This window comes from Bufo bufo, chromosome 3 (genome assembly GCF_905171765.1).
Source record: "Bufo bufo chromosome 3, aBufBuf1.1, whole genome shotgun sequence".
In the NCBI taxonomy this organism is placed as follows: Eukaryota; Metazoa; Chordata; class Amphibia; order Anura; family Bufonidae; genus Bufo; species Bufo bufo.
The window spans coordinates 3,861,869-3,877,878 of record NC_053391.1 but is presented as its reverse complement, the minus strand read 5'-3'; the positions used below and the strand labels follow the sequence as shown (position 1 = coordinate 3,877,878).

The window sequence follows — 16,010 nt, the reverse complement described above, 5'->3', positions numbered from 1 at the left end:
GAGGCAGGCAGAGGGGGTCGTGTACTCACAGCGGACAGCAGTGTGCTGGGGCTGATACCTGAGGCCAGGAGATGAGGCAGGCAGAGGGGGTCGTGTCCTCACAGCAGACAGCAGTGTGCTGGGGCTGATACCTGAGGCCAGGAGATGAGGCAGGCAGAGGGGGTCGTGTCCTCACAGCGGACAGCAGTGTGCTGGGGCTGATCCCTGAGGACAGGAGCTGAGGCAGGCAAAGGGGGTCATGTCCTCACAGCGGACAGCAGTGTGCTGGGGCTGATACCTGAGGTCAGGAGCTGAGGCAGGCAGAGGGGGTCGTGTACTCACAGCGGACAGCAGTGTGCTGGGGCTGATACCTGAGGCCAGGAGATGAGGCAGGCAGAGGGGGTCGTGTACTCACAGCGGACAGCAGTGTGCTGGGGCTGATACCAGAGGACAGGAGCTGGGGCAGGCAGAGGGGGTCGTGTCCTTACAGCAGTGTGCTGGGGCTGATACCTGAGGACAGGAGCTGAGGCAGGCAGAGGGGGTCGTGTCCTCACAGCATTGTGCTGGGGCTGATACCTGAGGTCAGGAGCTGAGGCAGGCAGAGGGGGTCGTGTCCTCACAGCAGACAGCAGTGTGCTGGGGCCGATACCTGAGGACAGGAGCTGAGGCAGGCAGAGGGGGCCGTGTCCTCACAGCAGTGTGCTGGGGCTGATACCAGAGGACAGGAGCTGAGGCAGGCAGAGGGGGGCGTGTCCTCACAGCAGTGTGCTGGGGCTGATACCTGGAGGACAGGAGCTGAGGCAGGCAGAGGGGGTCGTGTCCTCACAGGGGACAGCAGTGTGCTGGGGCCGATACCTGAGGTCAGGAGCTGAGGCAGGCAGAGGGGGTCGTGTCCTCACAGCAGTGTGCTGGGGCTGATACCTGAGGTCAGGAGCTGAGGCAGGCAGAGGGGGTCGTGTACTCACAGCAGACAGCAGTGTGCTGGGGCCGATACCTGAGGTCAGGAGCTGAGGCAGGCAGAGGGGCCGTGTCCTCTCAGCAGACAGCAGTGTGCTGGGGCTGATACCTGAGGACAGGAGCTGAGGCAGGCAGAGGGGGTTGTGTCCTCACAGCAGTGTGCTGGGGCTGATACCTGAGGACAGGAGCTGAGGCAGGCCGAGGGGGTTGTGTCCTCACAGCAGTGTGCTGGGGCTGATACCTGAGGACAGGAGCTGAGGCAGGCAGAGGGGGTCGTGTCCTCACAGCGGACAGCAGTGTGCTGGGGCCGATACCTGAGGTCAGGAGCTGAGGCAGGCAGAGGGGCCGTGTCCTCTCAGCAGACAGCAGTGTGCTGGGGCTGATACCGGAGGCCAGGAGCTGAGGCAGGCAGAGGGGGTTGTGTCCTCACAGCAGTGTGCTGGGGCTGATACCTGAGGACAGGAGCTGAGGCAGGCAGAGGGGGTCGTGTACTCACAGCAGACAGCAGTGTGCTGGGGCCGATACCTGAGGTCAGGAGCTGAGGCAGGCAGAGGGGCCGTGTCCTCTCAGCAGACAGCAGTGTGCTGGGGCTGATACCGGAGGCCAGGAGCTGAGGCAGGCAGAGGGGGTTGTGTCCTCACAGCAGACAGCAGTGTGCTGGGGCTGATACCTGAGGACAGGAGCTGAGGCAGGCAGAGGGGGTTGTGTCCTCACAGCGGACAGCAGTGTGCTGGGGCTGATACCGGAGGCCAGGAGCTGAGGCAGGCAGAGGGGGTTGTGTCCTCACAGCAGACAGCAGTGTGCTGGGGCTGATACCTGAGGACAGGAGCTGAGGCAGGCAGAGGGGGTTGTGTCCTCACAGCGGACAGCAGTGTGCTGGGGCTGATACCTGAGGACAGGAGCTGAGGCAGGCAGAGGGGGTCGTGTCCTCACAGCGGACAGCAGTGTGCTGGGGCTGATACCTGAGGACAGGAGCTGAGGCAGGCAGAGGGGGCCGTGTCCTCACAGCGGACAGCAGTGTGCTGGGGCTGATACCTGAGGACAGGAGCTGAGGCAGGCAGAGGGGGCCGTGTCCTCACAGCGGACAGCAGTGTGCTGGGGCTGATACCTGAGGACAGGAGCTGAGGCAGGCAGAGGGGGTTGTGTCCTCACAGCGGACAGCAGTGTGCTGGGGCTGATACCTGAGGACAGGAGCTGAGGCAGGCAGAGGGGGCCGTGTCCTCACAGCGGACAGCAGTGTGCTGGGGCTGATACCTGAGGACAGGAGCTGAGGCAGGCAGAGGGGGTCGTGTCCTTACAGCAGTGTGCTGGGGCTGATACCTGAGGACAGGAGCTGGGGCAGGCAGAGGGGGTCGTGTCCTCACAGCAGTGTGCTGGGGCTGATACCTGGAGGACAGGAGCTGAGGCAGGCAGAGGGGGTCGTGTCCTCACAGGGGACAGCAGTGTGCTGGGGCTGATACCTGAGGTCAGGAGCTGAGGCAGGCAGAGGGGGTCGTGTCCTCACAGCAGACAGCAGTGTGCTGGGGCTGATACCTGAGGACAGGAGCTGAGGCAGGCAGAGGGGGTCGTGTCCTCACAGCAGTGTGCTGGGGCTGATACCTGAGGTCAGGAGCTGAGGCAGGCAGAGGGGGTCGTGTCCTCACAGCAGACAGCAGTGTGCTGGGGCCGATACCTGAGGACAGGAGCTGAGGCAGGCAGAGGGGGTCGTGTCCTCACAGCAGTGTGCTGGGGCTGATACCAGAGGACAGGAGCTGAGGCAGGCAGAGGGGGGCGTGTCCTCACAGCAGTGTGCTGGGGCTGATACCTGGAGGACAGGAGCTGAGGCAGGCAGAGGGGGTCGTGTCCTCACAGGGGACAGCAGTGTGCTGGGGCCGATACCTGAGGTCAGGAGCTGAGGCAGGCAGAGGGGGTCGTGTCCTCACAGCAGTGTGCTGGGGCCGATACCTGAGGACAGGAGCTGAGGCAAACAGGGGGGGTCGTGTCCTCACAGCAGACAGCAGTGTGCTGGGGCTGATACCTGAGGACAGGAGCTGAGGCAGGCAGAGGGGGCCATGTCCTCACAGCGGACAGCAGTGTGCTGGGGCTGATACCTGAGGCCAGGAGATGAGGCAGGCAGAGGGGGTCGTGTCCTCACAGCAGACAGCAGTGTGCTGGGGCTGATACCTGAGGATAGGAGCTGAGGCAGGCAGAGGGGGTCGTGTCCTCACAGCAGACAGCAGTGTGCTAGGGCTGATACCTGAGGCAGGCAGAGGGGGTCGTGTCCTCACAGGGGACAGCAGTGTGCTGGGGCTGATACCTGAGGACAGGAGCTGAGGCAGGCAGAGGGGCCGTGTCCTCTCAGCAGACAGCAGTGTGCTGGGGCTGATACCTGAGGCCAGGAGATGAGGCAGGCAGAGGGGGTCGTGTCCTCACAGCAGACAGCAGTGTGCTGGGGCTGATACCTGAGGCCAGGAGATGAGGCAGGCACAGGGGGTCGTGTCCTCACAGCGGACAGCAGTGTGCTGGGGCTGATACCTGAGGCCAGGAGATGAGGCAGGCAGAGGGGGTCGTGTCCTCACAGCGGACAGCAGTGTGCTGGGGCTGATACCTGAGGACAGGAGCTGAGGCAGGCAGAGGGGGTCGTGTCCTCACACCAGTGTGCTGGGGCTGATACCTGAGGACAGGAGCTGAGGCAGGCAGAGGGGGCCGTGTCCTCACAGCGGACAGCAGTGTGCTGGGGCTGATACCTGAGGACAGGAGCTGAGGCAGGCAGAGGGGGCCGTGTCCTCACAGCGGACAGCAGTGTGCTGGGGCTGATACCTGAGGCCAGGAGATGAGGCAGGCAGAGGGGGCCGTGTCCTCACAGCGGACAGCAGTGTGCTGGGGCTGATACCTGAGGACAGGAGATGAGGCAGGCAGAGGGGGCCGTGTCCTCACAGCGGACAGCAGTGTGCTGGGGCTGATACCTGAGGTCAGGAGCTGAGGCAGGCAGAGGGGGTCGTGTCCTCACAGCAGACAGCAGTGTGCTGGGGCTGATACCTGAGGACAGGAGCTGAGGCAGGCAGAGGGGGCCGTGTCCTCACAGCGGACAGCAGTGTGCTGGGGCCGATACCTGAGGTCAGGAGCTGAGGCAGGCAGAGGGGGCCGTGTCCTCACAGCAGACAGCAGTGTGCTGGGGCTGATACCTGAGGTCAGGAGCTGAGGCAGGCAGAGGGGGCCGTGTCCTCACAGCGGACAGCAGTGTGCTGGGGCTGATACCTGAGGTCAGGAGCTGAGGCAGGCAGAGGGGGTCGTGTCCTCACAGCGGACAGTAGTGTGCTGGGGCTGATACCTGAGGACAGGAGCTGAGGCAGGCAGAGGGGGTCGTGTCCTCACAGCGGACAGCAGTGTGCTGGGGCTGATACCTGAGGACAGGAGCTGAGGCAGGCAGAGGGGGACGTGTCCTCACAGCGGACAGCAGTGTGCTGGGGCTGATACCTGAGGTCAGGAGCTGAGGCAGGCAGAGGGGGTCGTGTCCTCACAGCGGACAGCAGTGTGCTGGGGCTGATACCTGAGGACAGGAGCTGAGGCAGGCAGAGGGGGCTGTGTCCTCACAGCGGACAGCAGTGTGCTGGGGCTGATACCTGAGGACAGGAGCTGAGGCAGGCAGAGGGGGTCGTGTCCTCACAGCGGATGAGCCCCGGCTCTATCAGTATAATTTACAGCATGAGAACTTGTCAGACCCCCGTTAGTAATGATGGAGCTGTGGCAGCACCCTGCCTGCACAGGACGCACTCTGTCCGCACTCACCTTTGGCGGGCACGGTGATGGTGGCGTTAGTCCAGGAGACCTCATTGCTGGCGTTACACCGGAGGAGCTGCTCCTTGTCTTCTTTTTGCATGGTGATGTTCTGAAGGTCAGACACACTGTGGCCGCTCCAGTTGTACCACTGATACCTGGTGGGAGGAGCGGCACTGGGCGCGGAGCACGTACACGACAGCGTCACATTGTTCTCCTGTGTGCTGTTCTGGATGACAACCTGACAAACGCGGTCTGTAGAAGAGAGAGCCGTTAGATAGCGACTACAGAGCATGTGCACAATTATCGACCCCTCCTCGCGGCGCCCCCGGCACATCGGAGGGCGGAGCATCAGACACGACAATCTCAATCTTTACGTTGTAAATTTTGCGGCATTCACTTTACACGTGACGCGAGAGCTCCTCTCCGACAGAGCGGTTTTCACGTTTTACTGTTTTTGCAGAATAAAAAAAATGTTTTTTTTTTAAAGAAAATGTTTCTGCATTGCCGAATGCCAAGACCCAGAAACGGTTACTCTTTCTACGGAGCGAGGGCTGGAGTCTGATCAGGTATCATTTTGGCGAACACAGTTTTTTTAGCACTTTTTATTCTTTTTTTTTTTTGGTGGCAGATAAGAAAAAAAAAATAAGAAATCAGCAAATCCTGCTGGGTATGTTATAAATGACAAGGGTGGCAGAGGATACGGAGGTGTCACGTGACCAGGCGGGGATGCGGTATCACATGACCTAGGCGTATAAGTGTGTATGGGGTGGGGGGGGGGGGGGGTGGGGAGATCAAGGTGTCACATGACCTAGGTGTATGTGTGGAGGGAGGCGTCACATGATCTGGGTGTGTGGTGGGAGTGTTAGGGGCGTGTCACATGACCTGGCCTTCACAGTTTTTTTATGGTTGCCCCATGTGTAAACTACATGAGGGATAGGGCACCGGCCGCTTTGTTTCAGGTCCGCCATTACATCCCGTGGCCCTCAGTGGGACTACTGGAGTCCTGCAGTTTCTGCTTTGTGGACCTCACGGCAGTCTTTCTACGGAAGCCCATGAGACTCACACTAGGGGGCGTTTCATTGCCTTGCATGCAGAGGTTTCCTTCCGGCTGACAAAGCACAGTCTGTAGGACTGGGTTGTCAGACTGTGGGTCACATGATGGAAGGGAGGACCATCTCCATAGTGTGTGTGGAGACCACTGCTCCTGCGATACAGAGCACACAGCGGCCGGCTCCACCGCCTCAGGGTGCACAAGAAATACGGATGACATCCACGTTGTAATAATGTCTATTCTTCTCAGCAAAACGGAGAAGAATAGGACATGCTCTCTCTTTTTTTTTTTTTTTTTTGCGGGACTGTGGAACGGACATACGGATGCAGACAGCGGACAGGTTTTATTTTATTTTCTTGCAGACCTAAAGAAATGAATGGGTCTGTGTGCGATTCGCAAAAACGCAGATCGGATGTGGGCTAAAAATATGGTCATGTGAATGCGGCCTAAAGGCTGTATAAGGCTACTTTCACACTAGCGTTCTGCTGTCCGCTCGTGAGCTCCGTTTGAAGGGGCTCACGAGCGGAGCAGAACGCTTCCGTCCAGCCCTGATGCAGTCTGAATGGATGCGGATGCTTGCAGCGTTCGGGTGTCCGCCTGGCCGTGCGGAGGCGTGCGGATCCGTCCAGACTTACAATGTAAGTCAATGGGAACGGATCCGCTTGAAGATGACACCATATGGCTCAATCTTCAAGCGGATCCGTCCCCCATTGACTTTACATTGAAAGTCTGAACGGATCCGCTCAGGCTAATTTCGCACTTAGAAATTTTTCTAAGTTATTAATGCAGACGGATCCGTACTGAACGGAGCCTCCGTCTGCATTAATATGATCGGATCCGTTCAGAACGGATCCGATCAAGCGCAAGTGTGAAAGTAGCCTTAGACTGCGACTGTCAGGAGGAAGGTGTTCCTGCATGCTCGCTAGCGGAGGAGATCATTGCTATTACATGCAGCAATCTCCTCCACCAAATGTCGGCAGGGGTCAGGCACCACCGTCTGCCGGCAGGGGTCAGGCACCACCGTCTGCCGGCAGGGGTCAGGCACCACCGTCTGCCGGCAGGGGTCAGGCACCACCGTCTGCCGGCAGGGGTCAGGCACCACCGTCTGCCGGCAGGGGTCAGGCACCACCGTCTGCCGGCAGGGGTCAGGCACCACCGTCTGCCGGCAGGGGTCAGGCACCACCGTCTGCCGGCAGGGGTCAGGCACCACCGTCTGCCGGCAGGGGTCAGGCACCACCGTCTGCCGGCAGGGGTCAGGCACCACCGTCTGCCGGCAGGGGTCAGGCACCACCGTCTGCCGGCAGGGGTCAGGCACCACCGTCTGCCGGCAGGGGTCAGGCACCACCGTCTGCCGGCAGGGGTCAGGCACCACCGTCTGCCGGCAGGGGTCAGGCACCACCGTCTGCCGGCAGGGGTCAGGCACCACCGTCTGCCGGCAGGGGTCAGGCACCACCGTCTGCCGGCAGGGGTCAGGCACCACCGTCTGCCTGATGATCGAGCGTTTTCTCATTCATCAGGTAATTGGCGGCAGTATTAAGCCACATTCACACATCAGTGTTTGATCAGTGATTGTGACTAAAACCAGGACTGGAGCCTCCAGAGATCCGGAATAAGAGGACGATCGGCTCCTGTTCTGTGTTTAGAGCCGCACCTGGTTTTGGCTCAATCCCTTCCCTTAGACATTTTCCTTTGATCCTTTCTTTTATATAAAGCCTTTGCTTTACATCCCCGACAGCGGGTCCAGCGGTCATCCTCCGCGCTCACTCCGGCTGAAATGATTGGGAGGCAGAAAGGACGCGGCTGCTGGAAGGATTTCAGAAAAATTTCAGTTCAGCTGTCGGCGCTAAAATGCTGCAGTAAAAACCCTCTGTGTACACAACGACCAAACTAATAACCTTTTCTTTTCCTGCCCCCGGATATTGTCCCTGGTCCTGTATCATTGATCCCGGTCACACCACATCTACGCAGTTGTCATGCACCACAAGGTTGTCAGGACTGCTACCGAAAGCTCAGGTTCTTGTCCTGTAACCATCTGCCTTGGGTCATCCAGAGTACGGACAGCACTTGTGGCCAACATGACACTAGCGCCTTCTTCAGGCTTGACTGCTGCAGTGCAGGGATTGGCAGCTGAAATTCCAGTCTGAAGAAGGGCGCCGATTCCACTAGTAATATTGCTATGCAATAGCGGGTTCTCTAACAGGAAAGAACGACTGTGCTGTCTCTACTCTGGATGATGTGTGCACTCACCGAACACCTGCAGTCTAAAGTGTATGTATGAATGAATTCGAACCCCGTAGACCCCAGCTCAGGATCCCCGCACTCACAGAACACCTGCAGTCTAAATATGAACCCCCAAGACCCCAGCTCAGGATCCCCGCACTCACAGAACACCTGCAGTCTAAATATGAACCCCCAAGACCCCAGCTCAGGATCCCCGCACTCACAGAACACCTGCAGTCTAAATATGAACCCCCAAGACCCCAGCTCAGGATCCCCGCAGTCACAGAACACCTGCAGGCTGAAGTGTATGTATGAATATGAACCCCCAAGACCCCAGCTCAGGATCCCCGCAGTCACAGAACACCTGCAGGCTGAAGTGTATGTATGAATATGAACCCCCAAGACCCCAGCTCAGGATCCCCGCACTCACAGAACACCTGCAGGCTGAAGTGTATGTATGAATATGTACCCCCAAGACCCCAGCTCAGGATCCCCGCACTCACCGAACACCTGCAGGCTGAAGTGTATGTATGAATATGAACCCCCAAGACCCCAGCTCAGGATCCCCGCACTCACAGAACACCTGCAGACTGAAGTGTATGTATGAATATGTACCCCCAAGACCCCAGCTCAGGATACCCGCACTCACCAAACACCTGCAGGCTGAAGTGTATGTATGAATATGAACCCCCAACCAAGACCCCCAGCTCAGGATCCCCGCACTCACTGATCACCTGCAGGCTGAAGTGTATGTATAAATATGAACCCCCAAGACCCCAGCTCAGGATCCCCGCACTCACCAAACACCTGCAGCCTGAAATTTACGTTTATATATGAACCTCCAATCAAAAGCCGAGCGCTGTATGGTCCGCTGTCTGCCGGAGACACATCCCTGAGAAGCAGAGTCCCTTTTGATAGATCTGGTACAGTCCTTTCCTTCAAACTGTAGAAGAATGGCTCCGACCCTACTTCCAGGTCTATGATCTTATCGGTACCCCGGAACCAGGCGATTTCTGTGGGGCCGGCTGTCACGTCTACTTTAAATGTCACATTGCTGCCGGAGAGTTTCTTAATCGTCTCTTGACCTAATAAAACAGAGTTCAGAAACATTAATGAAATAAAAAACATACCGACCTGGAAAAGCGCGGCTCACGACCGGACGAGTGACCAAACTCACGTCACCCCCCCACTTCCCTGCGTGCGGACAGCACCGGCCTTCGTGGGACTGTCATATCTGGTCCCTGAAGCTGACCTCACAGTCTGGGCACACCTACCTCCAGAAGTCTCATCCCACCCAGGATACCCCTCATCTTATCTGCAGCCTTCTTCATACATCTCTGAGGTATTTGGGGTACCCTCGCCCAAATATCCCAGATTTAAAAGAGGTAGGAAGAATGCTTCCAGCAGGTCTATGCGGTCGGCTGTAGAGGATGTCATCACCACACACGGGGAGTGTATAGTATTAGGACTGCCGTCCCATATGCCTGCCTTAAAGGGGTTGTCCGGTAATTTATACTGATAATCTATCCTCTGGTCCAATACCCAGGACCACCACAGATCAGCTGGGGCCGGCGCTCCGTGAGCTCTGCGGTGTCTTCACCACACATGACCTAGCTGCAGTACCAAGCACTGCCCCTATACTCTGCACGGCGCTGTGCTTGGAAAGCTGCCCGCAGCGCAAACCAGAGCTCCCTGTAACCGCTGATCGGAGACTCAGACCCCCACCCATGTGATAACCATGACCGATCCGAAGGCCTCTTTCAGACGGGCGTTGCGGGAAAATGTGCGGGTGCGTTGCGGGAACACGCACGATTTTTCCGCGCGAGTGCAAAACATTGTAATGCGTTTTGCACTCGCGTGAGAAAAATCACGCATGTTTGGTTCTTCACAGAAGTTCGGGCTTGGGATCGGGGTTGTGTAGATTGTATTATTTTCCCTTATAACATGGTTATAAGGGAAAATAATAGCATTCTGAATACAGAATACATAGTACAATAGGGCTGGAGGGGTTAAAAATAATAATAATTAAACTCACCTTAATCCACTTGATCGCGCAGCCGCCATCTCTTCTGTCTCCTTCTTTGCTGAACAGGACCTGTGGTGACGTCACTCCGGTCATCACATGATCTTTTACCATGGTGATGGACCATGTGATGACCAGAGTGATGTCACCACAGGTCCTGTTCAGCAAAGAAGGAGACAGATGGAGATGCCGGCTGCGCGAGCAAGTGGATTAAGGTGAGTTAAATTATTATTTATTTTTTTTTTAACCCCTCCAGCGCTATTGTACTATGCAGTCTGTATTAAGAATGCTATTATTTCCCCTTATAACCATGTTATAAGGGAAAATAATAATGATCGGGTCTCCATCCCGATCGTCTCCTAGCAACCGTGCGTGAAAATCGCACCGCATCCGCACTTGCTTGCGATTTTCACGCAACCCCATTCACTTCTATGGGGCCTGCGTTGCGTGAAAAACGCTGAATATAGAGCATGCTGCGATTTTCACACAACGCACAAGTGATGCGTGAAAATCACCGCTCATGTGAACGGCCCCATAGAAATGAATGGGTCGGTATTGAGTGCGGGTGCAATGCGTTCACATCAGGCATTATACTCGCCCGTGTGAAAGGGGCCTAAGGATCAATCCCTGGACAACCCCTTTAACCCCCTCAGCCACTATAGCTTAAACCCCCTTAATGACCAGGCCACTTTTTACACTTCTGACCTACACTACTTTCACCGTTTATTGCTCGGTCATACAACTTACCACCCAAATGAATTTTACCTCCTTTTCTTCTCACTAATAGAGCTTTCATTTGGTGGTATTTCATTGCTGCTGACATTTTTACTTTTTTTGTTATTAATCGAAATTTAACGATTTTTTTGCAAAAAAATGACACTTTTCACTTTCGGTTGTCAAATTTTGCAGAAAAAACGAGATCCATATATAAATTTTGCTCTAAATTTATTGTTCTACATGTCTTTGATAAAAAAAAAAGTTTGGGTAAAAAAAAAAAAAAAAAAGTTTGGGTAAAAGTTATAGCGTTTACAAACTATGGTACAAAAATGTGAATTTCCGCTTTTTGAAGCAGCTCTGACTTTCTGAGCACCTGTCATGTTTCCTGAGGTTCTACAATGCCCAGACAGTACAAACACCCCACAAATGACCCAATTTCGGAAAGTAGACACCCTAAGGTATTCGCTGATGGGCATAGTGAGTTCATAGAACTTTTTATTTTTTGTCACAAGTTAGCGGAAAATGATTTTTTTTTTTTTTTTTTTTCTTACAAAGTCTCATATTCCACTAACTTGTGACAAAAAATAAAAACTTCCATGAACTCACTATGCCCATCACGAAATACCTTGGGGTGTCTTCTTTCCAAAATGGGGTCACTTGTGGGGTAGTTATACTGCCCTGGCAATTTAGGGGCCCAAATGTGTGGTAAGTAGTTTGAAATCAAAATCTGTAAAAAATGGCCGGTGAAATCCGAAAGGTGCTCTTTGGAATGTGGGCCCCTTTGCCCACCTAGGCTGCAAAAAAGTGTCACACATCTGGTATCGCCGTACTCAGGAGAAGTTGGGCAATGTGTTTTGGGGAGTCATTTTACATATACCCATGCTGGGTGAGAGAAATATCTTGGTCAAATGCCAGCTTTGTATAAAAAAATGGGAAAAGTTGTCTTTTGCCAAGATATTTCTCTCACCCAGCAAGGGTATATGTAAAATGACACCCCAAAACACATTCCCCAACTTCTCCTGAATACGGCGATACCACATGTGTGACACTTTTTTGCAGCCTAGGTGGGCAAAGGGGCCCATATTCCAAAGAGCACCTTTAGGATTTCACAGGTCATTTACCTACTTACCACACATTAGGGCCCCTGGAAAATGCCAGGGCAGTATAACTACCCCACAAGTGACCCCATTTTGGAAAGAAGAGACCCCAAGGTATTCGCTGATGGGCATAGTGAGTTCATGGAAGTTTTTATTTTTTGTCACAAGTTAGTGGAATATGAGACTTTGTATGAAAAAAATAAATAAAAAAAAAATCATCATTTTCCACTAACTTGTGACAAAAAATAAAAAATTCTAGGAACTCGCCATGCCCCTCACGGAATACCTTGGGGTGTCTTCTTTCCAAAATGGGGTCACTTGTGGGGTAGTTATACTGCCCTGGCATTCTAGGGGCCCAAATGTGTGGTAAGGAGTTTGAAATCAAATTCTGAAAAAAATGACCTGTGAAATCCGAAAGGTGCTCTTTGGAATGTGGGCCCCTTTGCCCACTTAGGCTGCAAAAAAGTGTCACACATCTGGTATCTCCGTACTCAGAAGAAGGTGGGGAATGTGTTTTGGGGTGTCATTTTACATATACCCATGCTGGGTGAGAGAAATATCTTGGCAAAAGACAACTTTTCCCATTTTTTTAATACAAAGTTGGCATTTGACCAAGATATTTATCTCACCCAGCATGGGTATATATAAAATGACACCCCAAAACACATTCCCCAACTTCTCCTGAGTACGGCGATACCACATGTGTGACCCTTTTTTGCAGCCTAGATGCGCAAAGGGGCCCAAATTCCTTTTATGAGGGCATTTTTAGACATTTGGATCCCAGACTTCTTCTCACGCTTTAGGGCCCCTAGAATGCCAGGGCAGTATAAATACCCCACATGTGACCCCATTTTGGAAAGAAGACACCCCAAGGTATTCAATGAGGGGCATGGCGAGTTCATAGAAATTTTTTTTTTTGGCACAAGTTAGCGGAAATAGATTTTTTTTGTTTTTTCTCACAAAGTCTCCCTTTCCGCTAACTTGGGACAAAAATTTCAATCTTTCATGGACTCAATATGCCCCTCACGGAATACCTTGGGGTGTCTTGGCGTGAGAAGAAGTCTGGAATATAAATGTCTAAAAAATGTTACGCATTTGGATTCCGTGAGGGGTATGGTGAGTTCATGTGAGATTTTATTTTTTGACACAAGTTAGTGGAATATGAGACTTTGTAAGAAAAAAATAAATAAATAAATAAATTTCCGCTAACTTGTGCCAAAAAAATGTCTGAATGGAGCCTTACAGGGGGGTGATCAATGACAGGGGGGTGATCAGGGAGTCTATATGGGGTGATCACCCCCCCTGTCATTGATCACCCCCCTGTAAGGCTCCATTCAGACGTCCGTATGTGATTTGCAGATCCGATCCATGTATCCGTGTATACGTAAAAAACATATGGACGTCTGAATGGAGCCTTACAGGGGGGTGATCAATGACAGGGGAGTGATCAGGGAGTCTATATGGGGTGATCAGGGGTTAATAAGTGACAGGGGGGGGGGTGTAGTGTAGTGGTGTTTGGTGCTACTTATTACTGAGCTGCCTGTGTCCTCTGGTGGTCGATCCAAACAAAGGGGACCACCAGAGGACCAGGTAGCAGGTATATTAGACGCTGTTATCAAAACAGCATCTAATATACCTGTTAGGGGTTAAAAAAATCGCATCTACAGCCTGCCAGCGAACGATCGCCGCTGGCAGGCTGTAGATCCACTCGCTTACCTTCCGATCCTGTGAGCGCGCGCGTTCACAGGAAATCTCGCGTCTCGTGAGATGACGCATAGATGCGTGACTCTGCCTACAGCTGCCGCCTCCGGAACGCGATCCTGCGTTAGGCGGTCCGGAGGCGGTTAATAAGATCCCCACTGGTGCAGAATGCGCCAAACTAAAGTAAAAAAAATAAAATAAAATAAAATGTACAAAATGGGGGGGGGGGGAAATGTATGTAGACATATTAGGTATCGCCGTGTCCGTATCGACCGGCTCTATATAACTATCACATGACCTAACCCCTCAGGTAAACACCATTAAAATAATAAAATAAAAACTGTGCTAAAAAAAAAAACATTTTTTGGTCACCTTACATCACTAAAAGTGCAACAGCAAGCGATCAAAAAGGCGTATGCCCCCAAAATGGTATCAATAAAACCGTCTCCTCATCCTACAAAAAAAATGAGCCGCTACCTGAGACAATCGCCCAAAAAATAAAACAACCGTGGCTCTCAGAACACGTTAACCCCATGTTGTCCATTATGTGAGGCGGTACATGATGAGGGTAGTGGTTTTATCCGTGTGCCTCACATTACTAGTGACGCCATCAGGAACCTCCTCACACATAACGGCCCAAAAAAACAAAAAAACAAACACAAACACATATTAACCCCGTGTTGGCAGGTACGGTGGGGTTTTGTGGATCGCCCACGAGGAGTCCTCGAAGCCCGATACGGGTCGATCCTAGAAAACCTCATTGTACAAACCCAAATATTCCCGTTGTGACCGGCAGAAAACTGCGCAGAACTGTCCAAAAATGGGAATCCAGGCGAAGCCGGCGAGAGCCGCGAGGTGGCGGGCGGGCTCCTCATGGGAGGGGGGGTCTGTTTTACGAGTAGAATAGACTAGAGGGGAACGTGGTCGCCTCTGCACAATTCCACTCTCTTCGTGGCGGCGGAGGGATTCGGATTCACCCGGTTGTGGAGGCCGGATAACGGACAGAAGTGAGAAATTCTGGTCCTCATGGCACGAGGCGTACGGAGAAGAGGCGCGACCACCACAGAAAACCGCGAGCGGACTAAGGAGAGAGCTGGACGAGCACCTGGTGGTGGGGGAGCTATTCACTGACATGAAGCAGAGTAAGGCCCTGTTCACACCATGTTTAGACACTAGAAACAGTTTTCTCAGGGATCCGCTAGAGCTCCACCTGACCCGTGCATGGCGCCAGGCGCCGTCCGCTGTGGCCCCGCCCTTAACACAGCGCCTCCGTCACCCGAGGGGCCAACCCTCGCAACCCCACAAGTAGGTGACTGGTGATTGCTTCAGTGGAGGAAAACCACCTCACCGCAGACTGCTGGTGACTGGGAGACGGGCCCCCACCACACAGGGGCCCCCGGATCAGAGGCTGAAGGTGCGCTGCAAAACTGTGTCCTATGTGAACAGACCCCAGAGAAATAACATCTGAGCAACATGGAGGCAGTCCGGTGCTGTGAGGAGAGTGAAGGGGCCCACACACCATGCAGGGGCCCCACACACACCTACTACTAGGCCCCTCCACCAGTCCTAGCAGGGGCCCCACACACACCTACTACTAGGCCCCTCCACCAGTCCTAGCAGGGGCCCCACACACACCTACTACTAGGCCCCTCCACCAGTCCTAGTAGGGGCCCCACACACATGAGCGGCCTCCTGGATCTGCTGCTCAGACCTCAGGTAAGTAAGTACTTAGTACGTGTGTGAGGTAAGTACCGCCAGACACCGCCCATATCCAGGAGCGGCGGGTGATATATGGGCGGTGGCCGGCTGTCAGTGCTCCCTATGTCCGAGCTCTCTATGTACAGGCCCGGCCGTCTCTCCGCGGTGTCGCCCCTTCCCCAGGCCGCTCCTCTCCTCAGATCCCCCGGTGTTCCCCATCACTTACCCCGGCTCCAGGAGACGAGGCAGAAGAACAGGAGAACCGCGGCCCCGGAGCCCGACACCCGCATCGTGTGGACAGCGACTGACGGTCGGCGGGAAGAGGCGGCGGCTCTGAGGGAAAACGAAACTAAGAGCGGCCATTACCCGGATGTAACCTGTGCCCCCTATATACTGCTGTATACTGTGCCCTGTGTATATATACTGCTGTATACTGTGCCCTGTGTATATATACTGCTGTATACTGTGCCCTGTGTGTATATACTGCTGTATACTGTGCCCTGTGTATATACTGCTGTATACTGTACTCTGTGTATATATACTGCTGTATACTGTGCCCTGTGTATATATACTGCTGTATACTGTGCCCTGTGTGTATATACTGCTGTATACTGTGCCCTGTGTATATATACTGCTGTATACTGTACCCTGTGTATATACTGCTGTATACTGTGCCCTGTGTATATATACTGCTGTATACTGTGCCCTGTGTGTATATACTGCTGTATACTGTGCCCTGTGTATATATACTGCTGTATACTGTGCCCTGTGTGTATACTGCTGTATACTGTGCCCTGTGTATATATAC

The 16,010-nt window shown here is 53.8% G+C and overlaps 1 protein-coding gene across 1 annotated transcript in view; it reads right to left on the bottom strand.

The window, feature by feature from the left end:
- Positions 1–15,559, bottom strand: part of LOC120994316 — a 90,555-nt gene extending 74,996 nt beyond the window's left edge. The window contains exons 1-3 of the mRNA XM_040422783.1: positions 15,429–15,559; positions 8,767–9,051; positions 4,705–4,947 (exon numbers count right to left, since the gene is read on the bottom strand). Of these exons, the coding sequence (XP_040278717.1) occupies positions 4,705–4,947; positions 8,767–9,051; positions 15,429–15,492 (592 nt within the window). The 5' untranslated portion in view covers positions 15,493–15,559. The remainder of the gene's footprint in view (positions 1–4,704; positions 4,948–8,766; positions 9,052–15,428) is intronic.
- Between the last annotated feature and the right edge of the window lie 451 nt (positions 15,560–16,010).